The 26831-nt window shown below is 36.4% G+C and overlaps 4 protein-coding genes, 2 long non-coding RNA genes and 1 other non-coding gene across 14 annotated transcripts; 4 read left to right on the top strand and 3 right to left on the bottom strand.

Annotated features, from left to right (window-relative positions):
* The first annotated feature begins 931 nt into the window (after positions 1 to 931).
* On the top strand, positions 932 to 2707 carry LOC111797667 (uncharacterized). 3 transcript variants are annotated; one of them, XM_023680744.2, is made up of 4 exons: positions 932 to 1004; positions 1427 to 1544; positions 1779 to 1993; positions 2383 to 2707. In XM_023680744.2, the coding sequence occupies exons 2-4, from the start codon at positions 1455 to 1457 to the stop codon at positions 2645 to 2647; spliced, it is 570 nt and encodes a 189-aa protein (XP_023536512.2). In that variant the 5' UTR covers positions 932 to 1004; positions 1427 to 1454; the 3' UTR covers positions 2648 to 2707. The 3 variants fall into 3 exon arrangements, with proteins under 3 accessions (XP_023536512.2, XP_023536513.2, XP_086981102.1); XM_023680745.2 differs by having other exon boundaries at positions 932 to 1000; XM_087124976.1 differs by having other exon boundaries at positions 997 to 1135.
* A 1687-nt stretch (positions 2708 to 4394) lies between these two features.
* LOC111797557 (uncharacterized) lies at positions 4395 to 6348 on the top strand. Of its 3 annotated transcripts, none has more exons than XM_023680599.2 (4): positions 4395 to 4513; positions 4974 to 5091; positions 5310 to 5524; positions 5936 to 6348. In XM_023680599.2, the coding sequence occupies exons 2-4, from the start codon at positions 5002 to 5004 to the stop codon at positions 6198 to 6200; spliced, it is 570 nt and encodes a 189-aa protein (XP_023536367.1). In that variant the 5' UTR covers positions 4395 to 4513; positions 4974 to 5001; the 3' UTR covers positions 6201 to 6348. The 3 variants fall into 3 exon arrangements, with proteins under 3 accessions (XP_023536367.1, XP_086981088.1, XP_086981089.1); XM_087124962.1 differs by having other exon boundaries at positions 4419 to 4509; XM_087124963.1 differs by lacking the exon at positions 4395 to 4513 and adding an exon at positions 4542 to 4644.
* Positions 6349 to 7028: 680 nt separating this feature from the next.
* LOC111796701 (uncharacterized) lies at positions 7029 to 9841 on the top strand. 4 transcript variants are annotated; one of them, XR_002815404.2, is made up of 6 exons: positions 7029 to 7274; positions 8784 to 8860; positions 8963 to 9032; positions 9188 to 9268; positions 9352 to 9532; positions 9704 to 9841. It is a non-coding gene; the product is annotated as an uncharacterized LOC111796701 (long non-coding RNA). The 4 variants fall into 4 exon arrangements; XR_015421302.1 differs by having other exon boundaries at positions 9188 to 9240; XR_015421300.1 differs by having other exon boundaries at positions 8963 to 9028.
* On the bottom strand, positions 9497 to 13952 carry LOC111796699 (uncharacterized). Its single transcript, XR_002815402.2, has 6 exons — positions 13199 to 13952; positions 12391 to 12626; positions 11922 to 11999; positions 11118 to 11328; positions 10501 to 10764; positions 9497 to 9769 (listed from the first exon to the last, which is right to left on the bottom strand). It is a non-coding gene; the product is annotated as an uncharacterized LOC111796699 (long non-coding RNA).
* Positions 13953 to 15369: 1417 nt separating this feature from the next.
* Positions 15370 to 16631, top strand: LOC111797747 (guanine nucleotide-binding protein subunit gamma 2). The gene is made up of 4 exons (XM_023680868.2): positions 15370 to 15959; positions 16080 to 16132; positions 16226 to 16270; positions 16365 to 16631. The coding sequence occupies exons 1-4, from the start codon at positions 15762 to 15764 to the stop codon at positions 16444 to 16446; spliced, it is 378 nt and encodes a 125-aa protein (XP_023536636.1). The 5' UTR covers positions 15370 to 15761; the 3' UTR covers positions 16447 to 16631.
* Positions 16632 to 17525: 894 nt separating this feature from the next.
* LOC111797344 (uncharacterized protein At2g24330) lies at positions 17526 to 21105 on the bottom strand. The gene is made up of 5 exons (XR_015421296.1): positions 20809 to 21105; positions 20247 to 20511; positions 19958 to 20102; positions 19156 to 19265; positions 17526 to 18639 (listed from the first exon to the last, which is right to left on the bottom strand). It is a non-coding gene; the product is annotated as an uncharacterized protein At2g24330 (transcript).
* A 911-nt stretch (positions 21106 to 22016) lies between these two features.
* CRY3 (cryptochrome 3) lies at positions 22017 to 26601 on the bottom strand. The gene is made up of 13 exons (XM_023679476.2): positions 26163 to 26601; positions 25560 to 25699; positions 25247 to 25471; positions 25016 to 25141; positions 24873 to 24947; positions 24601 to 24717; positions 24484 to 24530; positions 24270 to 24346; positions 24093 to 24168; positions 23892 to 23961; positions 23642 to 23765; positions 23344 to 23393; positions 22017 to 22740 (listed from the first exon to the last, which is right to left on the bottom strand). The coding sequence occupies exons 1-13, from the start codon at positions 26584 to 26586 to the stop codon at positions 22528 to 22530; spliced, it is 1764 nt and encodes a 587-aa protein (XP_023535244.2). The 5' UTR covers positions 26587 to 26601; the 3' UTR covers positions 22017 to 22527.
* Between the last annotated feature and the right edge of the window lie 230 nt (positions 26602 to 26831).

Consider the following 26831-nt stretch of genomic DNA (forward strand, 5'->3'; position numbering starts at 1 on the left):
AGTTCACGTCCCCAATGGAAAAGCTGTAATGACATCAGATAAATTTAAATAATTAGTTAGTTATATCGAGTTTGTCGAAAGTGTATCTCTGTGAATGTATTCCTACTACTTGAAGTATATCAGGCTATCCTCTTCAACCTTTTGTCACATAATATTTTTGACACGTAAGCAAGCTCCAGACGTTTGTTACTTCTATCAACAACTAGCATCGATGCAGCAGAGACCAAGGCCATCTTTTTTGTTAATCAAAATTGCAACTCGGTAGCTCATGAGCTTGCTACACATGCTTAAAAACGTACATGGTTGATGTCATTTTTTAACACTCTCACATGCATCAAACGGTGCATTTTGTTGTTCGTTTTTTTCGACTCGTACCTTTCTCGTGAGATAATTACAGTCAAATGCATTAATCCAGTTGATAATGATTTGACTCGAGGATTGATCTAATAAATTACTAGTAACGTAGCTCACGAGCTTGCTACTTATGATTTGGCATGGGAATCACCCTCGACCAGTCGACTTTCTTACTCCCTTTCATTTGTTTTATGTTTTTCTCCTATGCTCGAACATAAAAAAACTAAAATCATAAAGGTTAGATTGATTCCGTCACCGTAAATTTGAATACCTTTGCCAACATGCATTGTTCATTGTTTGTTTGTTTTTTTTTTTTGGCTACCGTTAATTAATACGGTTAGAAATGAACCCCTAGTTAAAATGAATGCCAGCTGGCGCCAAGTCAGACCTTTTAAAAGTCTATTTTTATTTTAAAAAACGACATAATTCATTAAAAAAAAAAAAAAAAAAACTGTTTAATTCTATTTTTTAAATACCCCTCCCGAGATTAAGTAGATTCCCGGATATACATCCGACCATACTGAGCACTATAAATATCAAGCATTCACTAATCTCATTCCATAGTCTTCGCCGAAGTTGGGAGTGGGAGCGGGAACGAAAGCGATTTTCCTGTTCTCTTCCCCATTTTTCTTCGTCGTTCAATTCTATAGGTTTGCTTGCGATTCCTCTTGAATTTAGTCGTTGTTTTCTGTGAATATTCTTCGTAAATCACCGTTGCTGCCAATTTTGGCGATCGAATTTTGTTTTGCTGCAGAAATTGGAGGAGAATTTCGTGTTTTAGGTATTGTTTAAGTTGTTTATGATTTCTCGGCTTGATTGTGGTATCTAGGCTGGAACTGATTTGTTGTTACAGAGAAGCTTTCCGTTTGATTGTTCGATTATGAGATGATTATGATTTTTTTTTTCCTGTCACTAACTTAGGGATTAGAGTAATCAAGCTAAGATTGGAACGTTTGATGTTATTGCTTTTCGTGCGAGAATCTTTTAGAACACGTGACTAGAGGGGAAGCTATTGAGGAGGCTGTAGTTTTCCTTTGTGAATTCGTTCTGAAAACTCTTTTGTTCCTTGCAGGTGACTGGTAACATTTATCTTGGGATCAATGGCCGTGTCTGTCAAGATAATGTCTCTTACTGTCGCAACTTTAGGTGTGATATCCTTTATATTTGGAGTCGTAGCTGAGAATAAGAAGGTAAACTTCTGTTCATAAATTGTTTGGTTCATAAATTGTTTGATTCTTACTGTGTAGATATTTGATCATTTGAAACTGTCACAACAAGAATTAAGATACGGATTGAACGGGTTGTTGTTGAATAGTTTGTCTGTCTATATCATATAAGTTAACTTACTCTCGTGTCCTGAGAATTTTCCTCGCTCCCTCGTTAATGGGCACTGTCCTTTTTTTGTTGTGTTTGCTTATGGGCAGCCTGCATCCGGAACTCCCATCCCAGGCAAAGGCATTGTTATCTGTCAGTATCCAGCGGACCCGACTGTGGCCTTGGGATATCTTTCCGTTGCGTTTCTTCTTGCTTCTTCGATTGCAGGATACTTTTCTTTGTTCTATCCTTACCAAGGAAAATCCGTTCCTCAAGGTGCCATGTTTAAGAGCAGCAGTTTCTCTATTTTCTTCAACATTGCCCTGTAAGTTCTCTTTCCAAGTCGCATCCTTTGTTGGCTAAAACTTCTAAACTTTATAGTATTTACTTGCATTATGGTTTCAATGTTATAGTTTCGTGAAATTCTTGCTTTTGTCTGAGAATCTATTCCTACGGTGTGTTGTCATCCATTGCAGTATTTATTTGATCACTTTGGATCTGTTTTTATTTTCATTTTGATGAATTCGAGCTGCAATGGATGTTATTTTTCCCCGAGTCGTCGAATGAATTCGATCCTTGGGATAATGCACCACCTAATTATCATCTTCCTCTCCACCGTCAGGAAACGTTATCAATCAAATATTCATATCGATTAATGTGGTTTCTGTAAGGCATTGTTACCATATCATTTGAATCTACCCTCTGTGTTTGCAGGTTCACAACTGGATTGGCTATAACTTTGCTCGTATGGCCTACAGTCACCGAACAAATTCACTTGACTCACAACGTTCATCACAATCTCGAGGCAGCATGCCCGACCGCTAAGACAGGTCTTCTGGGTGGTGGTGCATTTCTATCCCTTGATTCATCCCTCTTCTGGTTGGTTGCCCTGATGTTGGCTGGAAATGCTCGAGAGGACTACTTTGATGAAATAGAGGAAAACGGAGACAGTGCTGAGGCTCTTAAGAACAACGCATGAAATTTCTTCGATCAATGAGAATAATAATTTAGTTTCGATATACTTGTGATTGACTACTAAGCAAGGACTTATTGTGAATATGATATTTCAAGAAATGTTCATCAGTAAAATTATAACATAATTGTATGAGTTTATTTTCGCAAACTTCTTTCATTTTTAACTTCGACATGACTCAACACTTTCAAAGTAAATGTGGTCTATAATAATATTTTCGTCTAAAATTATATATATATATATATATATATATATATATATATATATATATATATAATAATTTTGAAGCGAATAATATGACATATATAGATGTATTTTAAAAAATAAATCACAATTTTAGAGTGTTTTTGTAATTTAATTATTAATTTATCATTGAAATTTTAATGATATTTTTCATTGTGGTCCCATTTGATTCTCTATTTTTGTAAAATTAACTAGCCATTAAAATATTAATTACGTGAAAAAAGAAAAAAAAAAAGAACACTAGTGGATAAGTAATAATTAATATATTTAAATTTTATAAATTTTAGTTATTAATGTAGTGAAGGGTGGATAAGTATGATTTTTTAAATAATTATAAAAAAAAAATGACAACCCGACAATCCAATCCAACTCAATCCATGAGTTTTAAACTCTATTTTGATTGCTCGAGTCACCGACTCATATTTTAAATTGGTCCAAAAAAAATTTTCAACTCAACCTGTATCTATCTCGGCACCATGTTGCTAGCTAGAATACAAGGGTAAAATTGTCATAAAAGCCATATTTAAGAGTTTTTTTCCATTTATATTCACATATGTATAACCTCGTGTTTATAGTCAAACCAACCTGACCTAAAAGTTATATATATATATATATATAAATAAATAAAAGAAGACATGATTTGTGTTATTCATTTCTTACTGTTTAAAGTATATCGGGCTATCCCATCAAGACTTTTGCCACAAAATACTCTAATAAGTAAACAAGCTCCAAACGTTTGCTAATTATATTAGCAAATATCATTGAAGCAGCAAAGACTAATACCATCTTTTTGTTAATCAAAAGTACAACTCGGTAGCTCGTGAGCTTGCTACCCACGCTTAAAAACGTACACGGTTGATGCCTTGGCTCGAGGATCACCCTCCATAGTTCAACTGTGTTATCACAATAATTTGGGTTGGATTCCTCTGGTGGTTCACAAATAATTATGAACACTCCCACATGCATCAATCAGTGCGTTTTGTTGTTCGTTTTTTTTCGACCCATACCTTTCTCGTGAGATCATTATGGTCAGACACATTAATCCAGTCGACACGAGCTTGTTACTTACCCCTAAAGACATAGACTAATGATGATTTGACATGGATATCACCCTTGTTCAGTCGACTCTCTTGCTCCCTTTTATTTAGTGGTTTGTTTTATGTTTTTCTCGAAAGTATGCTCAAAAATAAAAAACTGAAATCATAAAGATTAGATTGATTAGGTTATTCACAGGTAATTTTGAACACGAACATAAGCCAAATTGCTTGTTGTTGGTTTTTTTTTTTTGGGTGGACATTCATTAATATGGTTAAAAATTAACCCTAGTTAAAACGAATGCCAGCTGGCACCAAGTCTGACTTTTTAAAAACGACATAATTCCTAATTAAAATAAAAACAACCAAACAAAAAAGAAAAAAAAAAACTGTTTAATTCCATATTTTAAATACGCCTCCTTGGATTTACGTAGATTCCAGGATATACATTGGACGATACCGAGCACTATAAATATCAAGCATTGACTAATTGCATTTTATAGTCTTCGCCGAAATCCAGAGTGGGAGTGGGAGCGGGAACGAACGCGATTTTCTTGTTCTCTTGCCCATTTTTCTTCGTCGTTCAATTCTATAGGTTTGCTTGCGATTTCTCTTGAATTTAATCATTGTTTTATGTGAATATTCTTCATAAATCACCCTTGCCGCCTGTTTTGGTGATCGAATGTTGTTTTTCTGTAGAAATTGGAGGAGAATTTCATGTTTTAGGTATTGTTTAAGTTGTTTATAATTTCTCGGCTTGATTATGGTATCTAGGTTGGAGCTGAATTGCTGTTACAGAGAAGCTTTTCGTTTGATTGTTCGATTATTAGATTTTAGTTCTATTGTTCTTACTTTCGTGATTCATCCCCGTGTATGATTTTTTTTTTCCCGTCAACGACAAAAGATGATTCTTAAACTGGTTTGCTTAGGGATTAGAGCAATCAAGCTAAGATTGGAACATTTGATGTTATTGCTTTTCGTGCAGCAGTCATAACATATTCTATCAGATTTGCCTTGTTTTCCATCGGTTCTGAAAACTCTTTTGTTCCCTGCAGGTGACTGGTAACATTTATCTTGGGATCAATGGTCGTGTCTGTCAAGATAATGTCTCTTACTGTCGCAACTTTAGGTGTGATATCCTTTATATTTGGAGTCGTAGCTGAGAACAAGAAGGTAAGCTTCTGTTCATAAATTGTTTGATTCTTACCGTGCAAATATTTGATCATTTGAAACTGTCGCAACAAGAATTAGGATACGGATTGAATTGGTTGTTGTTGAATAGTTTGTCTGTCTATATCATATAAGTTAACTTACTCTCGTGTCCTGAGAATTTTCCTCGCTCCCTCATTAATGGGCACCGTCCTTTTTTTGTTGTGTTTGCTTGTGGGCAGCCTGCATCCGGAACTCCCATCCCAAGCAAAGGCATTGTTATCTGTCAGTATCCAGCGGACCCGACTGTGGCCCTGGGATATCTTTCCGTTGCGTTTCTTCTTGCTTCTTCGATTGCAGGATACTTCTCTTTGTTCTATCCTTACCAAGGAAAATCCGTTCCTCGAGGTGCCATGTTTAAGAGCAGCAGTTTCTCTATTTTCTTCAACATTGCCCTGTAAGTTCTCATTCCAAGTCGCATCCTTTACTCTAACGGTTAGCTAAATCTTCTAAACTTTGTAGTATTTACTTGCATTACAGTTTCAATATTATAGTTTCGTGAAATTCTTGCTTTTGTCTGAGAATCTACTCCTATGGTGTGTTGTCATCCATTGCCGTATTTATTTGACCACTTGGGATGTGTTTTTATTTTCATTTTGATGAAGTTGAGCAGCAATAGATGTTCTTTTTCCTCGAGTCATCGAATGAATTCGATCCTTGGGATAATGCACCACCTAATTATCATCTTCCTCTCCATCCTCAATAAAATTGAAATGGATACGTTAACAATCAAACATTCATCTCGATCGATGTGGTTTCTGTAAGGCATTGTTGCCATATCATTTGAATCCACACTCTTTGTTTGCAGGTTCACAACTGGATTGGCTATAACTTTGCTCGTATGGCCTACAGTCACCGAGCAAATTCACTTGACTCGCAACGTTCATTACAATCTCGAGGCAGCATGCCCGACTGCTAAGACTGGTCTTCTGGGTGGTGGTGCATTTCTATCCCTTGATTCATCCCTCTTCTGGTTGGTTGCCCTGATGTTGGCTGGAAATGCTCGAGAGGACTACTTTGATGAAATAGAGGAAAACGGAGACAGTGCTGAGGCTCTTAAGAACAACGCATGAAATTTCTTTGTTCGGTGAGAATAATAATTCAATTTCAGTTTACTATGAATTTACTTGTAATTGACTATTAAGTAAGAACTTAATTGTGAATATGATATTTTAAGGAATGTTCATCAATGAAATTATATCTCGATAGTATGAGTTTTTATTTTTCATTTTCAACTTCGACGTAACTTAAACTCAAATTCAACTCTTTTAGAGGAGTGGTAACCTATAATAATTATTAAAAAAAAATTTATTCAGTAGTTTTGAACCGAGAGCCGAGGTGGTCCCCCAGACCGCCCGGATACCACGAGTGAATAAAAAGTTGGATCTACATTGGATCTCACATGAATTGACCCATCTATCCTCCTGAGGAGAGGTTTGGTTTCAAACCCCGGTTCTAACCAAAGAAGTACGCCATGCTCATGTGTCTTGGATGATCTACATCTTAGGGTTAGGCGTTCATGAGCACATTGAACTATCCATGTGGCTAAGAGCCCTCACAGCCTAGGCACAACGATGCAATTATCAGGGACGCGCTCTACGAGTAGTATGACATAAATTAATATGTAGCATTTGCCTTAAAGGTCGGGTTCTAAAATTCACATAGTCAATGCTCGAGGAACGAACGAACAAAAAAAAAAAAAAAAAAAAAAAAAAATCCCATCCTATCATCGGACATGACGATTTAATTGATTAAGAGTTTTTGTCATTCAGAAGTCGACATGTCGTTTTACGGGTTCCACGTAAATGTCGCAGCCAATCAAATCGATTGGGCCTCGCGCTCAAAACCCTAGCTTCTTGTTAGAAATCCCTCCATTTAAATATCGGCGCCCAAAACTTCCATTTAAAACAAATCCCTGTTTCTCCCTCTCTCTCTCTCTCTCTCTCTCTCTCTCTCTCTCTCTCTCTCTCTCTCTTTGTTTTGGCTCTTTCAAGGTGCTGTTCTACGAAAATGCCGCTTGGAGATCGATTGGCGACAAGATCGAGTCTCGGTTTTGTGGCGTGGCTACTGAGTTCGATGACGAAGTGCCTCAGCTTCTTCTCTCAAATCTCTCTTATAGTGGATTTGATTTCGTCGTCGCTCCTCTGGTAAGCATTCTTCCATTTCTCTTTTCGATAATTACTGCTGCAAGTGATGTTTAGACCTCAACTGACTGAGAAATGGCGTTCGATGAGTGTTATTTTTCTTTTGCGTTTGCACGTAGTGCGCATTTTCTCTCCGTATCCAAGAATAGCGTTCTTTGTCTGTTTGTTTGAAAGTTAAAGGAGTACGATAGTTAGATCTTTATTTCGTTGTTGTTTTGCACTGTTTCTTGTTATTATGGTGGCTAATTAGCCAGTCACACAACGGCTATGTAGCTGTATGTTCTGTGTGAATGGTCAGTAAGCTCACCTAAATCAACGTCGTTTGGCAGCCGATCTAGTGAAGGCAGATCGTGTAGTTTCACTTCAAGGCTGTCAAAGTACATTTCTCAAACCATGTCGAAGAGTATGGCTGGATGTACAGTAATAATCTGGTTAAACAATATAAGAACGATAAGATATTTAATATTTCATTAGAGGATCGCTAATTATTTTCGTATTTGATGCCATTTCCTTGATTCTTATATTCGTTTACTTCTATTTATGGAATTGACACAGCCGCTTCAAGCTTGAAACGTTTATGAAGTTTCTGGAGCAATAAAATTTATCATCTGCATGCTTATAAGCCATGCAACACCTGAGTTTGTAGATGTTTAGATTTTGCAGTACTGTTAGATCTATTTGAAAATGATCCATCCATCAATATAGTTTGTTTGATTCTCCATATTTGCTGTGTACTCATGGTGGCCAATTAGCTAGTCACACATCAGCTCATAGCTGTATTTTTTTTGTGTGAATGGTCAGTAAGCTCACCGGAAACAATATTTATTAATTGTCCGTGCAGTGAATATAGACCATATGTAATCTACACACTTGGACTGTTAAATACATTTTGAAGAGTGGATATTAACAAATCGTTGGGATGACTGGTTACTCTTAACTTATAGATATGTATTTGATCAACATTTGTGAGGATATTTTGAATTTAGAACTTCCTCAAACTGGTATTTGGTAAATATTGCTTCAAATGGATCCATCCTATCGGCCAAGCTTGGTACAAAAAGAGAACGGTGGTTCTGGTGTTCTTCCATTTGCTGGATCACGTTGTTTGTAGTCTTTTGAAAACTTATTATTCGATTGCTTGACTGCTTTCTGGTTTATTACACTTATTGTAGCATGCAGTGAGTATATTTTGTAATGTTTTATTTATTGTTAGTATTTTTTATGTCTCAGGCAAAATTAGTTCTTGAATTGACTTAGATTCTGAAGATGAGTATTTGGTGGTCTTATGAAAACTTATTATTCTAGTTTGACAGTGCAATTCCTTTTCTTACTGATAAGTTAGCCCCAAAATGAATTTATACTTTTGTTTCATCTTTCAACTATACGCCTAGCGGTATCTTCATCATCTCGGTCTCCATTCTTTGTTAACTCTCTCAACTTTGAAAGCATTTAATGGTTTGTTAGTTATCTAGTTTCTGTCCATCTTAACAGTTAAGAGCTGATTTACTGCAGGCATGTCTTCTTCCAGCATCTAAGGGAACATCATATGCTATTTATGCTAGACGTGTTCGGGCCTTAATAATATGCAGGTGCCACTCTTATTTATCATTAAATGATCAGTACTTTTCTTAATTCTGTATGTTTTTTTTTACCATTATATTAGAACTCTTCTAATTGATATTTTTCTGAAGTTGTGGCTCAGGATACCTCTAGTGAAGGTTGATGATGATTCTACAAATGTGAAGTCTGATCACTTGGTGAGTAAGTATCTTTGAATTTTCCTTTCATCTCTCTCTTGATGCTTCTTGATGGGAAAGGGATTTGAATTCGTACAACATTAGTTTCCTTTCATCTCTCTCTTTGATTTATAATGATGTTCATGTAAACACTGCTAATACCATCCATTTGCTGCACAGGTTGATTCTTGGGATTTGTGGAACGCATTTCGTCTGGCTTTGCGAGCACCACGGTCAGTTATCAATTGTACTTGACATTTTGTATGTTCTCATACCTGAGTTGAGTTAGTTACTATCTATCTTATATCTTATGACGTTGAAATTGGTATTTTCTGTTCATTTAGGAGTACGTTGCCTTCACCAAATGCGGCCATATTTAGTACCCCCATGTAATTATATTGGTCATTTTCTCAAGATCAAACAGATATCTGAGGTTGATTACTGGATTTTGAAAAGGCACTTGAACTATTGTCGAAGCGGCACCATAAGTTGATTACCGGATTTTTCAACCATCATTCCACTCAGGTACCTGATTAAATTCCCATTTAGTTTGTTTCCAACTTATAGAGTTTACAAGAACAATAGCATTTTACATTCGTTTGCAACAATTGCATTATGAGGAATAATTAGTTTTTGATTATCCATTGCTGGCTGCATACTCTATCAACTAACATTGATCGTCTGTGTCCCCTTCAGGTAGTTTTATCTGGGAAACCATTTCCCAACGTTTCAAGGGGATGTTGTGCAGATTCGCTGACTGGCCTGTAAAGAGCAGAAAAGAATTTCTAAGAGTAGATTTCTCATGAATATAATTCCATATTAGTCCTCTATTTTTGGCAACTCTTCCTCATACATTCTTTCCTTAACTCATTTTGTGATAAAATAATTTCGTTTTTAAAAAAATTGACTTGGATGTTTAAAATATTTTATAACTGAAAAAATGAACTATAACGTAAACCATAATTTTTATATTTTATCTTGTTCGATGACAACGTTTTCTATTCTGCTATTAAAATAAAATGAAGGCACTGAAATAGTTATTACTATACAAACTTACAAGTTAGCGACAGATTTAAGGGGCGAAAAAATCTACTTTTGGAAACTAAAGCGTAAAATGAAAATTTAATTGTTTCATTTTTAATCTCATGTTTTTTGAACTTTCTTTTTGGTGTGATTTTCAATGTTTGAATTCTTAGATAAATTTTATAAACAAGCTTAAATGGTGTTTATAAGCTTAGTTTTAAAAATTCAAGCGCAATTTTTAAAGATAGAAAACAAAATCCAGTTTTTTGAAAAAGAAAAGAAAAAAAAAATCCAGTTAATCTTAAAAAATGAAATGGAATTGATTCTTCTAAGCATGTTAGAAAAATAAGCAAATTTCAAACGAACTGATAGTCGAAAAAATAAAAATAAAATGAAATTAGAAAAGTGTATATAAACGTAGAGAGAGAAGAGTCGTTCATGAAAAGGAAATAGATGTGACTGGTACTAACCTTGATGTGCACCCTACCAGATGGCCATAATAATGAAGTCCGCACACTCACTGGTTTCCCATCAGAAGACAAAACATTATTCTTCCGAATTACCTTGAGCTTAGCATAGCATTCCTACAGCGCCGATTCAACCTCTCTTCTTCTATAGATCAGTCATCTCCTTCGGTTTTCGGGATTATGATATCCAGAAATGTTTGCTTCACAACCCTACCCTCCAAACTGTGGATAGAAATGATATGTATACAGGGCCGCGTCTTCTAATACCTTCGGTCAATCATCAACAGCAATCCTCAGAGCTTGGAATATCCTTCTATTTCCATTAAATTTTACACCACATATTCATAACAATGTAAGAAAATGATCTTTTAACTTATTTTCAAGCAAGTCCTTATATGTAATTTATTGACACGTTAGCCTTCAATTGAACAAAGATGAAATGATATGAAATTACAAAGGTCGGGGTGAAAAGAAAAGGACCTCAAATTCATAGAGAGACGACAATCATGATTGATATGACAAGGAACAATAATAAACAAAGATCGATGTGGCTCAGACGCGAAAAAAGAAGAAGAAACAAAATCAATGAAGGCATGACTCAAAGAACGAGCAGTGCTTACCTTTTCAGCCCAAAGTGGATTTTCGGATAAGAAGATCAACTAATTCACTGGAGGAATGCAGTCCACCCCCCTGTGATCGAGCTTTTACGATCTTATTCTGGAGTGAATACCAGTTACTTTATTCTCCATAAACCCGCAAGATTACGTCCCACTTCTATTTCCGGCCAACTGTTAAGAATGTCCTCTGCCATTAGACTTGCCTGCCATAATCCTGTTTCAATCAGCAGGGAAGCAACATAAATAATTAAGTCATTAATTTCTACAGAAGACCATGAACGAGCCGCATTTTTCAACTGGCCGAAGAAAATTCAATAATAAACGCTACATGTACACCCCCCCAAATGCCTTTTCCCCCCTCCTTTTTGAGAATGGGTGGTGGCCTTGTGGGATTGGGAAGGACTGTACCGTTACATCCAGCCATAAAAAGAACAAAGGACCAGTTAGAAGGAAAATCAGTAATCTGCAGGCGGTCCAACAAACAGTAACAGAAATATTCTTCGGTAACACAATATACCAAAGCAATAAGCATGTAACAGTAAAAGCACTTCTAATTCAGCATGCGCAGAATGAAATAAAATAAGTGCACGCGTACACCCAAACATGACACTCACAACATAAATTATCATCGTTTTACGTTTTTGTAAGAAAATTTGCCCGCATGGATGAATCAGTTTAACTACAAAGGAAAAACGTAAAGAATAGCTTATAGTTGCTTCGGAAAGTAACAATATATCAAGCATAAACAATGGAATAGCTAGAAACGTACTCATACATTATCTACTAATTTATTAAACCAGTTTGTACCTGAGGATCCATTCACATATCAAGAGGTTCATCGCCAAAGACACTAATTCCCCTTTCAGGATCGTCCACCTAAGCAGCCTGGAAAATTGCCAAATTTCAGGCTGTTAAAAGATTACATTCTATGCGAGAAATTAAATCTCATAAACTCTATGGTGGGATGAATCAATGAGGTATCATGGAAAGATAGCTTTGTTAACTGTTATCATGATTTTCCCTGTAAAGAAAATGGACCGTACTACTCATACATTGGATCCCAACTGTGATATTAAATAACAGTAACTTGGCATTCTACAATTGTTTCTATATATTTTATGTTGTTCACTCTGTTTTTGCCTTGTATTTCCATTAGCACCTTACATGTACTAGCATACAGGTTTACTCTCTCCACTATTTTAATAGAACTGTTCCTTGAACCTCATCACAGACTGAGCTAAATATTTTAAAAATCTGTGCATTCTCTTTGATTTACCTGCATGGATGACATTCCTAAATACATCAAAATTCCGTCAACTCCAGGATCTACAGGTTTCTCGTCTGAGTCAGCCAGTAGCGATTTCATGTATTTACAGTTCTTCAGAAGTACGAATGCCTTCAAATCAGAATCCTCGCTGAAGAAAGCACTAATCCGATCTTCGGCCTTATGAAGTGCAATTGGATGACTTCCATTTGCAAGTAAAATTTCAACTCTGGATGTGCTTGAATTATCTGTTTTCCAGGACACGAAATCAGAATTGAACATCATGAAAAAGAAAAATCAACTCGGACAGAAAATGCTAAGAGAGCGAATACAGCCACAGAAAAGAGCAGTTATCAAAGTGCGTTGTGTCAAAAGCCGCACTCATTCCAAATTCTCGTGCAACAACATCAAAGGAACGACACAGGATGACAGACTGCAAGTTAATCCAAAATTTCGCAGGCGAAACAATAGTAAAGAAAGAAGCACGTAGATAAGATCGATCGCTACTATGGCCAGATGTAGCTCCACATAGAACACAATACAGAATTCAATATACAAATCAGCGCACATTATACTGCTCATTGATTGTAAATTTTGATAGGAATTTGGATGAGCATCTAATCCGGCTGCATATATACGCGAATAATAACATATTTCAGAAAATTTGACGAGAAGGCACGGAACTACTCGAGAAATACAATCATAAAACACATTCGAATAATAATTGTTAACCAAAAATGCACCGAATCAATCATTAACGACGAACAGGACAAGAAAGCAAACATGTTAAGACAGAGACTAACAGCTAAGGAATGTTCACCTGCACCGACGGTGCAATCTACAAAGGAGCATAGCGGCCTTCCGGAAGAAGCAGAGCATACGTCCAATACTTCCAAAAGCGTCACCGGGATGTGAGCAGCAGTGTCGCCGAACTGGACAGTGATCTCATCAAACTCCTTGGTGGAGCGAGTCCTTTTCTCCTTCACCAAAGCTAACTTCGAAGATAAAGAAGAAGACTCCGATGATTTCGAAACAGAGGTATTCGCCTTAAGATTCTTGGATTTCTTCTGCTTCTACTTCCTTGCCTTACTTGAAATCAGTAGCGGTAGAAATGGAACAGCACCGGAAGATTCTCGGCAGTGAAGCAGTAGAGATGAAGACCAAATGCTGTAAACGGAGAAAAAGAAAACAACGAGAGCATCGCCATTGAAGATCTAAAAGCCAGTTCCTAAAGCTCCGATAAGATCAGAAGATCAGAAGATCAGAAGATCAGAGAATGAGATTGTTAGAGCCGTGAAGTGGTGAAATCCGGAGAAGATCAGAGAAGATCAGAAGTTCGCCATGGTCAGAAAATGGAGGGAAATGGCGAGATTCAAACTTTTGAGCCCTAATTGCCCAATTGGTCTGTCTTGTCCTCTTTTTATACCCGCCAAAATAAAATAAAAAAATAATAGAAATAAAATTAAAAAAAAACTGAATTTACCTTTTTCTCCTTCCGTAGAGGATAGAGTTTAAGATGGAACTTACCTTGCACTTGGGGATAACTTTGTTATAAAGTGGGGAAAGACAAGGGGTATTTTTCTCCTTCCAAATAAAGCAATTATTGTGTTATGTTCAAAATCATAGCATTTTATAATTAATACTTCTATCATTATTCATTTTTTAACTAATCAAACTAACTAAACTAATCATAATTAATTTCATAAAATTGATTTAATCAAGACTTTCGCGTTCTCAATGATTTGAATAATATAATATTAAATTTTTTAACTTAAATTAAAATACTATTTTAATCTTAATAACTTCTATATGAAAAAAATTCGATAAAAATATAATTTTAAAATGGAAGGTTGATATAAATTAATTATTTTATAAAATAAGTTAACCATAAAGTAAGGATCTAGTATAGTTTCAAAATTTATTAAAATAAAGTAAAATGTTCTAAATGTCAAAATATTACTTCAACCAAATAGTTGAGTTTCAAGACTGATAAACAAATAATATACAAACCTATAACCTAATGGTTAATAACATAAACAACATGGAGAGAGAATTTTGAACCTCGGACCGATTTCGAAGGGGACTTTGAGCCTCTAACCTTGTAACGATCCAGATCCACCGCTATCAGAGCTAGACATCGAAAGATGTGCCAGCCTTCTTGTTGTTTCCCTGTGCCAGTAAGGACGCTGACCCCAAAGGGGGTGGATTTAGGGGGCGGTCCCACATCGATTGAAGGAAGGAAAGAGTACAGGACGCTGGCCCTGAAAGGGGTGGATTGTGATGTCCCACATTTGTTGGGAGAGGAGAACAAACCACCATTTATAAGGGTGGGTGTGGAGACTCGTTTTAAAGCCTTGAGGGGAAGCAGAAAAGGGAAAGCTCAAATAAAACAATATCTGCTAGCAGTGAATTTGGGCCGTTACAAACCTAATGGTTAACAATATACATTTCAATGGGTCCAAACTAACGACCCACACCAAAATCTAACGTTACAAACAATCCTAATGGTTAATAATATACGTTTCAATGGGTCCAAACTAACGTACCCAGCCAAAATCTAACAAGTTGAAAGAAAAAAAAAAAAGTTCAAGATTGAAGAGCACAACTAATGAACTTAGAAGCTCAAAGATCAGGTGTTAATTGACTCTATTCTAATGGTTTAGAACATGGAGGAGAAAAAAAGTAGCATTGAAAGAGGCGATGGGGAGGTAGTTTGTGTGTGAAAGAGATATTAATTAAGCTATGGAAGAAAAATGGAGAGGGAGACATGGCGGCTTTGATGGGTTTGTTTGACCTCATCAACTCCCCAAATTCTATTAAAAATCTCAATTCCCTCCTCTTCTTCTCCCTCAATTGTCAAAAGAGGGAACCAGAAGAAGAACAAGACACAGAGAGAGAGAGAGAGAGAGAGAGAGAGAGAGAGAGAGAGAGAGAGAGAGGCGGAGAGAGAGGCGGAGAGAGAGGAAGAGGGCGAAAAAGGCATACCTTAAGCAGCAACTGTAGTTCAGAAATTGCTATTTTCTGATCTTTTGGTGTTACTTTTTTCACAGGGTTTTGACTGTCCACTTTATTCCTTTTCATCATAATCTCATCTCTTTTCCTTCTTTCTTCAATTATTCCAATTACATCACAAAAACACACATAAAACCTTGCTTTCATCATTGGTTTCCAGCTTTGGCCGCTCCATTTCTTCCCCTTTTTGAATGTTTTATAATATTCTCACCTTCCCCGCCCACCTTTTTCCTCACAAAACAACCTATACTTCTTCTCCTTCTCTTCAATTCCTCTTGCTTTTCTAAGATTCCTGAATTTCTCTCTATTCTGCGATTTATCGCAACAGATAAGGACTTCTGAATTCGATTTATTACCTGTAAGTTGCAACAATGGATGATGATAAACAGCACCAGTCACAGCCGATGTCCTCGCCGTCGCCGTCTGGAGAAGAGTCAGTGAAGAGACAAGAAGGAGTCAATTCGGAAACCAAATCAAAATCTGCAGTTCGGTGCAAGAACACCTTCTTTGGCAGACATAGAATCTCAGCGGCCATAACCAGACTCCAAAACGAAATCAATATCATCGAGGTGATCGCTATTTCGTTAACGATTCACAGATTTTCCTTAATCGGACAAGAAAATCGATATCTCCAGCCACGATTCTTTTCCCTCTGAGATTAAATACGATGATTTACCGTAATAATGCAGGAAGAGTTACGACAGCTTGAGAGCATAGGCGAATCCTCCACCGTCTGCGAAGAGTAAGCAAATAAATCAATTCCTTAGGGTTTCGAAAAATTCCTAATCGTTTAGAATCATCGTCTCCACTAATTTCTTCTCCTGTTTACGCACAGCCTCGTCTCCAGCGTCGTAGCGATTCCAGATCCTCTGCTTCCAGAGTAAGATTAAATCACCGTCAACACTAATTATCGATCTTCAAATAAAATGACAATTTCTTCCCCTAATCAACAACGAATGATTAATCGTATACAGAACAATCGGTCCAACGGACGTCAACTGGGACCAGTGGTTCCGAGGAGCTCACGGCGGTCGCAACCACAGACGGTGGATCTGATTCCGAAGACACAGAGAGATCCATTTTTGGGATCGCCGTTGATTTACAGGGGTTTGAGATCAACTAGTCCTGATAGATTGCAGCCATAACCAGAATATGGAGGAGAAGAAAAGAAGAGAAGACTTGGAAATTGAAACGACGACGTCGCAATCGCACCGCGTGTAAAAGTTTTCGGGTACATTTAGTTTTTTTTTTTTTTTTTTTTTTTTTTTTTTTTTTTTTTGTCTCTATGTGTTGGCAATATTATTAAACAAATGTTATGTTAAAATGTTATAAATTTTAAATTTTTAAAATGATATTTGTATTATTAATAATTTAACGTTAAATATATTAATAACTTATTAAACATAAAATTAAAAATTTAAATTTCAAGGATTATAATTATGAAAGGTGGAGACAAAATTTTAAATTTTAAATTTATTTATTATTATTTTTAAGATAAGACAGCTCAATGTCTTTTGATTGTTCCAAACTTCCACTAAAGTGGGTAGACAAGTAAACAGATGTGAAGATAATATCTTATATAATCTGCTCATTTTTCTTTTATTTTTATTATTATTTATTTTGTTTTTATAAAAATATCAATAAAATATAAATAGAAAAAATATCAAAAAATTTCTACCATGTTCATCTATCCGTACGTTCATGATATTGCTTGAACATGACACCCAAAGAAATTCACTCTAATAGATTTAGCTTGTTCGTGTAACAACTCTCTTCAAATAGGCTTGTTACCTTGATTTCAGACTTGAATATAGACCTTTGTCCTATTCTTTTATCGTAAACTTGGGTTAATATTACCATATACCTCGCGACATGAAGAACGAGGAATTCCTCCTTATGGTACCGCATTCATTCTCGCATTCATTCTCCCATTCATGCCTGTGTTATATGTTCTAATGAATTTTTTTTTAGTAGGTTAAAAAATGGGTCGGTCATTCTTCAGATCTTTGTTGATTGGCGGACTGAAATGAGATAACCTATTTGAAAGAAAGAGATTTGTGTAATGGCTTGGTGAACCGAACTTAGCTTATACATTCTCGTACAATACAATTCAAAATAAAAACTAGAAAAAGAAGTATGATGATCTTTTGGACACTTCCATTAAAAGTCAAAACTCAACAGTTTTACATGTTTACAAGAAAATCCATGTAATCTATTATGTATACACCATCAACTCTAAGGCAATAAAATGAAGAAACGAAGAACAAAGTTAACTCACCTCAACCGTGCCAGTTTACAAGATATCAATCAAGCAGATAATGTGTTTCTCTCAATAACGCCCACAATATGAACAAGGGATAACAATCCCAAGCAATGCAATGCAATGATCAAACAAATCTAGTTTCGTGGTGTATTATTATAATTACGTCGTTTCAGCTGTGCGTACCTTTACTCCGTCGTTAACTTCGTTTCCAGATTTCGTTTCTTTTATGGTGTCCTGAATCTCAGAAATTGTTTCTGCATTGACATTGCTGGTGAGTACTAATGGGTCACTAGAGCTTCTTGGTGCTCCTATAGAACCACCATCACTTGGACTACCCTGCCCAGAAACTTGTTCCTCTGATTGATTCGATCGATTCAAGGCACGACAATGTGGGCAGTAGTACGTAATGAATGCGAAATCTTCTTTCTTGACAAGCCCTACAAAGGATTTAAACAAAAAGGGTTGATTCAGATTGATATGAAAGGGGAAGAAGTGCATGAGTTTTCGCATTGTGAGAAGAGAGTATTATTATTGTATAGAGTTGAATAGGAACGCTCACCATTGTGCATATGGCAGTTTCCACAGATGAGTGCATAGGACTGCGTTGGATCCTCTCCAACGAGCAATGCAGCGATTCGAGCTAACCATCCTCCATTATTTGCAGCTAGTCCTTCAGGATTGTAATGATCGACGACCAACTGATTATGTTCAGAAGCATGAGGACCTTCTGATACAGCAGGACGACGTGCATCTTCATCGAAATGATGCAATGAAGCACTGCCTACGCTACTGGAACGGGAGTGACCTTGTTTTCTGTTCCGAAGCCCACCACCAGCAGGCACGAGTTCAACATCATTGCTTTTCCCTAATGGAACATTAAGGTTGGATTCGTCGCCCAAATGAACCTTTAAGCCTGACTCTGCTCCCAACTTAGAAGCCAATACAGTTGCAGCTGCGGCCTTTGCAGCGGGGTCAGAGTCATACCTCTGTGAAAGAAAAAGGGGTACAGAAATAAGGACATCGTGGGTTTTTGAAGAAGAAAAGGCTGCACAAATTTGGCTATATTGTTCAATCCAGCAGAAAAGCTCTAAAGAAACGACAGGTCAAAAATCATCAGCATAATTCATCAGAATTGTACTTCAAATCCAATGAGATAATCTTGTATAAGATTATGGTGTTATTTTGTCATCAAAATGAAGGGAGAAAGTTTCCGGTGCTTAAGCGAACTTTAAAAGAACATTGCATTTACCATCCCAAATAAAATCGAAAAGGTTACAAATTGTATAGCGAATATCAGTCAATTTACGTCAAAATACTTGGTTATTGTAAAGACGGGAAATTGAGCTTAGACTGCAATGAACGCACCGAGAAGGTTAAAACTGATATGGGTCAGACAGACAGAAGGGCAATAATAGGAAGCAAGGCGAAACATAGATTAGAGAAATGCCATGCTAAACTCGAGAAATAAACGAGGGGAAAAAATATTGGAAAAACAGCATTACCTGGATGAGCTGCTGAGTAGTGTAATAATTAGTTTTCTCCTTAAGTTCATCAATTTTAGCTTGCCTCTCAGCTCTCAACCTTTCAAGGGTTTTTTGGTCCTTCCGATCGCCTATAAAGTTACTAGAGACTCGTTATTGTGACAACACATTCCGATATGCCAATAGAAAGTTAACATCATGACTTCAACGAACACTTAACTAGATTTTAAAATCCAGGACAAACAAGAATTAAAATCTCAAAATGGGTTTCAGTCAAAAAATACAAGCCACTCCAAACTCACAAGGATGCTAGTTCAGAATTCTAAGCATCCATGTTTGCCAAAGTACCAAATTCGTATTATGACTCTACATATGCAGCGAACAATGTTCATTGTTAGAAGCAGATGACAGGTACAAGAATCATGGATCCCGTACAAGGTAACAGAAAACCTATAAACGCTTAGTACTGAGGTCATCAGTAGGATGCCGTTTAATTCTTGGCAACAAGATGCTTAAGAAGAAAGCAAATTATCTAAACTATCATTCTCTTCAATGAAGAATTACGCTTATTCCAGCATTGGCCTTTGAGCTTCATCTTCATGTCCAGGCATCATGTGCCAACAGCAAGTAAATTTGTTTAAATTAGATGCATTTTTTTACCAACTCCAGCACTTGATTACACGTATGGTTAATCATCGATACCATCGATAATGAACAAGAAAAAAAATCAACGAAGGCAGCAATAAACAAACAGAACAAAGTACATGGCGTAGATATAATGTGAATAAAAGAAAATCACAGATAATCAAGTGGATATACTTACACATTCTTGTGAAGCTAAGAAATGTTGTATAAGCCAGGGTTGATAATGCAGGCAAAAGGAACATGGGTAAAACTCTAAATGCTCTCATCTTCCAGTTCATATCTACAGTTCTTGTAGTTATGATAGCATAACAAACTGCAATAATCTGAAAGGAAAAAATAATAATAATCATTGAAAAAAATCCTCAAGGGTGACAAATGAATTCATTCAGAAGTATGCAATTCAATCACATTGACATAAACTAGTGCAATTGGAAAAAGTAAAAGCAATCTGAAAAATAGACAATCACCTCAAAAATGACAGAAGATACAATAAGATTTCTGGCCATTCGCCGCCAGGTTAGGGCTCTACGCTTCAACCTAGCAAGCACAGCGGCTTCTTCCTTAGAAATGTGTTGAAGCCTCTTCTCAAAATCATCGCCGCGTACACGGAAGATACCACTCCAAAGCCGCGAGAAAATCCCCGGGGATTTCTTCTTCTCGGCAGCATCCGCAACAGTATCCTTCTTTTCACCTTCTCCAGCGGCTTTATCCTCAGCCATATCCCAAATAAACCTGAAAAATTCACTTTTCATAAACACAACCACAATAACACGAGAATCTAAATCCGTAAACAATTCAATACACACAAGAACCAATTCGCCAGTGATTCAAGTAATCAAATCATTAAAAAAAAAAAAAAAAAACAAACAAACAAACAAACAAATACACCGATTGATCAACGAGCATCACTTCCTCAAACAAAGTAAATACCAGATGCGAAACATCCGGCGAACAATCGGAAAACGCAAAAAAAAAAAAAAAAAAAAAAAAAAAAGAAAAAAAGGAGAAAGCAACAGATCTAGAACATACCTGAAACTCGTCGATCCGGATTAGATAGATTCAATGAATTACTCCACCAACCTTTCTCCTCTCCGGATAACAGAGAGAGAATAAATACGAAATGGAAAACAGAGACCGTGCTGGAGACGTAAAGCTGCGAGAAAATCAACCAGAAAGATGGAGAGAGAGAGAGAAAGGAACTGAATTCTTCGCGTAGTGAGCTTGCCGAGGGGAAAGGAAATTTTTTCAAAAGGGCTTCAAAATTGAGAGCTCCTCCTTTTTCATCTTCACCATTTGTTTCAATCCCTAAGTTTCATATTTTCTCTCTCTTTTTTAATTTCCCTTTATTATTATTATTATTATTATTATTTATTTTAATTTGTCTACGTGCAGTTGGGAGGATTAGGGGCTGATCCTACCGCCAAAAAGATTTTTTTTATTTAACCAATTTTAAATCAACAATTTAGAGATCAGTAAATAAAGTTTAACCAGCATTGAGTCCAACTTTACCGCCTAAGTAAATTAATTATTGGTCAATTTAATTATTATTTTTGTCACATTCATTTAACTATTAATTTATTATTATAAAAATAAGTATTTTATCAGGTGTAATAATTTTACCAATGAATAAAAATATATATATGTAGATTAAAAATTTATTTAAAATGATTGTTTTCTTAAAAAATAATGCACCGATTCCCATCAATTCTCTGTGGGGAACCCTCGAAATCCAATTTTTTTTTGTTAAGATAGAGAATGAAATAGGTGACGAAGATGGAGACAAGGAAGGTTTTCTCATCTGTGCACTGAGTGACCTCAATAGATTTTGACTTTTTATGAGCCTTAGTTGGCATTCTTGATGACAAAATTAAAATATAAAAATAAATTGGAGAATAATTTTCTAACAATCTCAAATCTTTTAATAAAATACGAGTTTGTGTCACCGAAAACAAAAATCGAATCATTAAAATAATATTCAAATAGAGCTTGTTTAGAAAAATGAATTTTCTCTTTAAATTAATAAACAAAAATAATAATAATAATGACTAGACAGCCCCTTTTTTTTTATTAATAAAAAAATTGGTCTCCTAATTATTTTTTAAAAGAAAACTATGGTTTAGTTCCATATTTCTTATAAACTAATAAATCAAATATATATTTGAGCTTTTTTACCCTCTAAAGTTTTGAGTTTAGATGAAGATTTTTTCAATGTAACAAAGAAAGATAGAAGAAAGGAATAAAAACACGAACAAACAAGCAAATAGATAACAAAAAGAAGAGGACAACGATAACAAACGTAGATGGAGGGAGGAAAGAGAAAAGACGAGGAAGAAAAAGAGAGAAAATAGACGATAACAACAATCATAATATTTTAGTTACTCTTGAACCGAGCTAAAATATGAGTTTATGAACCAAAATATTACCAAACTCAAACATATGGAGAGATCCTCTAACCAAATTTCATTCCAACAGTTCCTTTGCACGTGAACGGTTAGTGCACACGAGCAACGGTATTGCACTTTCAAAGAGTAAGCAAAATACCCGAAACTAAACCTTGCCCCGAAAAAAGTTTCCATGATCAACGAATCGATCTACCGTAAGATTAGTAGAGACTTATGAGAAGGTAAAAAGCACAAGCTTCCTCAGGATTACTTTATAACTTTTGGTCAAGAAAAGAACTAACGGTGTTTGTTGAATGGAGATAAGGTGTGGAGAGTTATGAATTGTACCTACTTTCCTTGAACACTGTTATCTTCTGAAGTCCTTTGCTTGTCTCCCCCCAAAGTTTTTTCTTCTTGCATAATCTTGGCTTTGGGGTCTTCCAGCATTCCCAAACTTCAGAGGTACTACTTGTTCCATGTACAACATTTTTCCTGGGAAATGCCTCTTATCTTTGGGTAACATTCGTAGCTGCGGCAACCAATACGCTACGTATTCGCCCTCGGGATCGTATGTCTGTGCCTGTATATGATATTATTGTCAAAATTTCCCAGAAACAGAAAAACATTGGGAACCCATTTAAACTTGTTGGCTAATCAAGGCAATTTTTCTCGCCTAAATTTGAAAAGCAATGATCTATAACGTGAGATCCCACGTCGGTTGGGGAGGAGAACGAAACAATGTTTATAAGGGTGTGGGAACCTCTCCGACATGTTTTAAAAACCTTGAGGAGAAACTCAAAAGAAAAAACTCATAGAGGACATTATCTACTAGTAGTGGGCTTGGGTTGTTCCATGTAATAACGATTACATCATATTCTCTAATCTCTAATACTCTTTACTCCAACACCTCTTGAAATTAAGCTAAAAATAAGAGTTAGATATTATAATACTTGATTGCATCACATTTCAGGGAGACTATATATGCAGAACTCATGGACTCATGCTATGATTTTCGACTATCGCCATAATTTTCGACTCGATGCTAACTGATAATGGCATAAAATCAAGTGAATATGAATGTTCGTTCGTAGAGAAGTTAATAGATTTGCATCGTCCAGCATCTTGAAGTGCTTGTGTTTGTTGACAATGTCAACAATTTATTTAGGGTAAAATCTGTACTTACTTGCTTGGGGATACTGAAGTAACGATCTTCTCTAGGGTCATTCCCAACACCTAAAAATAGAGAAGACGTAAATAGATATTTAAATTTTTTAAGAAAATTTGAATAGATAAAAAATTGTTTGGATTAAACAGATAATATATAGAATTGAGTCTAAAATGTGTCTTAGGCCCAATCCAACTCATGAACTGGGTAACCTTCATTCTTGGAGATTAAATTTTTCATATGAAATATAAAATGGGAAAACAAAAATGGGAATTTAAGGACAGAGTTTCCATATTTGAGAAGGAAATTGAATTACCAGCTCCATATGTCCAATTTCCATAATTGGAGCAAGGGTCATAATCCAGAAGGCATGTCTCAAACCATTCAGCTCCCATACGCCAATCAATACCCATATCTCGGACAAGGAAGGAACATACTATCTGTAGAAAGAACAAATCATCGGTACATTTGTTACTCAATCCATTTAAGTGTAATTTGGTGCTTAATTTGTTTGCAAGGCTTTGATACTCATTGTGTAGAACAACATTCGTAGAACGACAAAATACCTGCCGTCCTCGATTCGACATGAACCCAGTTGTTGACAATTCTTTCATATTTGCATCTATTAGAGGATACCTGGAGGGTCAGAACATTATAGTACATCATATATGAAACAAACGTCTGATGAAATGTGAAAGCATTATCTACACACACTCTTGGACTTCGAAGGAACATAAAATCAATCCTAGAGAGGGGAAAAAACATACCCTGTACGGCCATCTCTCCATGATTCAAACAAATTTTTGTCTTGACTCCATTTCGACTCCACTTTTCTTGGGCCACCTATGAAAAGAAACTGGCATAAGAGGGCATATGCACCAGGAAATAAGGTAGTACCATACAGGAAAGACAGCAAAATCTGAATTTTTTTTGACAATCCTTACCTATATGAAAAAGAGAATTCCGATATTTGACTGAAAGAAACCGAAAGTAATCCCTCCATATCAATTCGAACAACACCCTGAAATGGCAAATGTAGATTAACAAAGCATAAAAGATTATCTTTCAATCAAAGTTTCCTTGTTACCAAGAGATAACTAAGATGATCAATGGGTAATAAGTAACGATGCTGTATTATGAAAAGAAAAGAGAGAATACCAATAAGTAGATTGATTTGCTTCTCTTTCCTTCTCATATCTCTTTACCTAAGAGAAGAATCCAAGCCTTGAAATATGCAAAACACATTCACATTGAAGGAAATGCAATAAAACCAACCTCTTCATGAATGAGACGTGGTGAAATGCTTCCTGAAGCAAGCCATGGAGAGAATTTTGTAGAGTAGTCAGGTCCTAACATCCCATTCCTTGTTTCCTTGTAGATCCGTAGTAAATCCTAAATAGCAAAACATCGGCGATGTACGTGAAATTGCTTAGCCCATAATTAAGAGTCAGAATCAAAAGAGAGGCAAATGGCTAAATTCATCATTGAGAGTATATGTTTGAATGGCTAAATTGTTCCTATTTATATTTTTAAAATACAATTTTCACCTTCTTCCAGAAGTACTCATAGATTCTGGAGAGAGCAGCGGTCTCACCCCCAATAAACCTCATGCCCTTAACAACCTGAAGAAAACGAATCAATCATCAACTCACAAATAGCAGACTTCATTATTCCAAAAATATAAACATACACTTGGAGGTTGAAGCTCAAGCTTATCAAGCGAGGGAACACATCCCCAATTATCGATGGTTGCTGGAGGTCCAAGAAGAGCTGGAAGTCTAATGCAATCTCGGATAGGACATTTAGCTTCAACAGACTGCAATTTGGTTGCCCATCAAGAGAAAAAGCATCTTGTGAGAAACACATTTAACAATGCAAGAGAAGATAACGAACCTAAAACTATAAAGAGAATATACGGTACTTCACGAAATTGAGTGTAGACATCAGGCAAACTGTTGGTATCAAATGGAAGGTCATCTATGTGGTACATCGTGGTGCCCCAAACAAGTTGCAAAGTAGGGCCTCTAGCAGAGCTTGGCTTGGCAGACTTCTCTGAGGTTGGTGATAGCACCACTGTTTTGAGTCCTTTGCTTACCATTCTTTCAACGTATAGTTCCTCACTACAAGTTTCCATTTGAGCATAAACCTGATCAAATGAATAGATATAATTTAACCAATAGCCATATTGGTGCAGCCCTTCAAACAAACAAGGAAAGCTATTGAAGTTACTCAACTGTGTGGGCACCAAGAGCTTTAGCAAGAGAAGGGAGAATTTCTTCAGGCTTCCCATGTTGAATAAGCAAGTTAAGACCTCGGTTTATTAAATTCCTTTTCAAATCAGCCAAGCATTCAACAATAAATTGAGCTCTCAATGCTGCAAGGGAAGGAAGGAAGGAAGGAAGGAAGGAATTATAGGATCGTTGAAAGACTTGCTCTGCCCCATATACAAGCACAAATTCCAAAATGCTGAAATCTCAATCAGCGATTCAACTAATAGCTTAACATTTTGAAAAATCCAGCATAATACATGATCATATGACGACATTGCAATGAATTTCTTCCAAAGTCGCCTCACTAATGTTAAGTCCAAGAAGAGAAGACATGGCCCTAACTCGACGGGCAACGAACAGACCTCTAATAGTTCCCACCATTGCACTTAACTAGTCGAAATGTTACACGAACAAAATAACGGAACAGAACAGTTTTGTGATCAACAACAACAAGAAACAGAACAATAAACTATTAATTCAGAGCTCAACAAGACAATCAACATATAAACTCCGAACAAATCACACGATCATCGGTCACTAAAGTAAGGAAAAAATTCAGAAACAAACCTCCAGTTTTAGGAAATCCAAAGTAGCAGGTAGAACCAAAAAGTCTCGGATCAACGCAATACACCGGCAACACAGCCTCTGACGAAATCCAGGCCTTATACAGGACCTCATTGTCCAGTACACGGAGGTCATTTCTGAACCATACAATGGCGACTCCTTTTCCTCTCTTAACATTCGAAGAAGAAGGAGACGCATACCGCCGGAACATTTGTTCCGCAATCCTGTCCATCTCCTCCGATTCTAGCCCCGGAACTTGACATATCGACGACGAAGACGACCTAGAATCAAGCTTCGAGCTAGAATTCATGACAAAGATTCGACGGTGAGCAGAATTTGCGGCGATTTGGGCCGGTTTCAGTGAGGAAGAATTGGGGAGTGTTTTCAACAGCGGAAACGACGAGAAAGAGATCCGGAGAGTGTTCATGATCCTTTTCGTTTTTTATTTCTTTTCTAATGGAATTTGTGGTATGAAAAAAGCTTTAAGTAGCTGAGATGCTGCCACGTGGGCAATATCTTCGACTTGCGACGTGGCTCTGTAATAGCCTATAGAAGGACTTACTTTGATACGGTTGGATTAGGTCCACGTGGCAACTATTTTGCCTCCAGCTTAAGTTTCCCGCCTAATTTCCAAAACGACCGTTTTATTAGTCGATACGAACGCCGTTTTGG

The sequence above is a fragment of the Cucurbita pepo genome, chromosome 6 (genome assembly GCF_057944985.1).
Source record: "Cucurbita pepo subsp. pepo isolate OVF chromosome 6, ASM5794498v1, whole genome shotgun sequence".
Taxonomy (NCBI): Eukaryota; Viridiplantae; Streptophyta; class Magnoliopsida; order Cucurbitales; family Cucurbitaceae; genus Cucurbita; species Cucurbita pepo.

What these genes read in the sequence shown, in the direction of transcription:
- LOC111797667 (XM_023680744.2), top strand. Translation starts at nt 1,455, where the DNA reads ATGGCCGTGTCTGTCAAGATAATGTCTCTTACTGTCGCAACTTTAGGT. An exon ending in TCGTAGCTGAGAATAAGAAG is followed by an intron (nt 1,545 to 1,778) that starts GTAAACTTCTGT and finishes GCTTATGGGCAG; the next exon opens with CCTGCATCCGGAACTCCCAT. An exon ending in ATTTTCTTCAACATTGCCCT is followed by an intron (nt 1,994 to 2,382) that starts GTAAGTTCTCTT and finishes CTGTGTTTGCAG; the next exon opens with GTTCACAACTGGATTGGCTA.
- CRY3 (XM_023679476.2), bottom strand. Translation starts at nt 26,586, where the DNA reads ATGAACACTCTCCGGATCTCTTTCTCGTCGTTTCCGCTGTTGAAAACA. An exon ending in TTGAGCTTCAACCTCCAAGT is followed by an intron (nt 24,948 to 25,015) that starts GTATGTTTATAT and finishes CGTTTTCTTCAG; the next exon opens with GTTGTTAAGGGCATGAGGTT. An exon ending in TGGAGAGATGGCCGTACAGG is followed by an intron (nt 23,962 to 24,092) that starts GTATGTTTTTTC and finishes CTGACCCTCCAG; the next exon opens with GTATCCTCTAATAGATGCAA.
- LOC111797557 (XM_023680599.2), top strand. Translation starts at nt 5,002, where the DNA reads ATGGTCGTGTCTGTCAAGATAATGTCTCTTACTGTCGCAACTTTAGGT. An exon ending in TCGTAGCTGAGAACAAGAAG is followed by an intron (nt 5,092 to 5,309) that starts GTAAGCTTCTGT and finishes GCTTGTGGGCAG; the next exon opens with CCTGCATCCGGAACTCCCAT. An exon ending in ATTTTCTTCAACATTGCCCT is followed by an intron (nt 5,525 to 5,935) that starts GTAAGTTCTCAT and finishes CTTTGTTTGCAG; the next exon opens with GTTCACAACTGGATTGGCTA.
- LOC111797747 (XM_023680868.2), top strand. Translation starts at nt 15,762, where the DNA reads ATGGATGATGATAAACAGCACCAGTCACAGCCGATGTCCTCGCCGTCG. An exon ending in TCCTCCACCGTCTGCGAAGA is followed by an intron (nt 16,133 to 16,225) that starts GTAAGCAAATAA and finishes GTTTACGCACAG; the next exon opens with CCTCGTCTCCAGCGTCGTAG. An exon ending in CCAGATCCTCTGCTTCCAGA is followed by an intron (nt 16,271 to 16,364) that starts GTAAGATTAAAT and finishes AATCGTATACAG; the next exon opens with AACAATCGGTCCAACGGACG.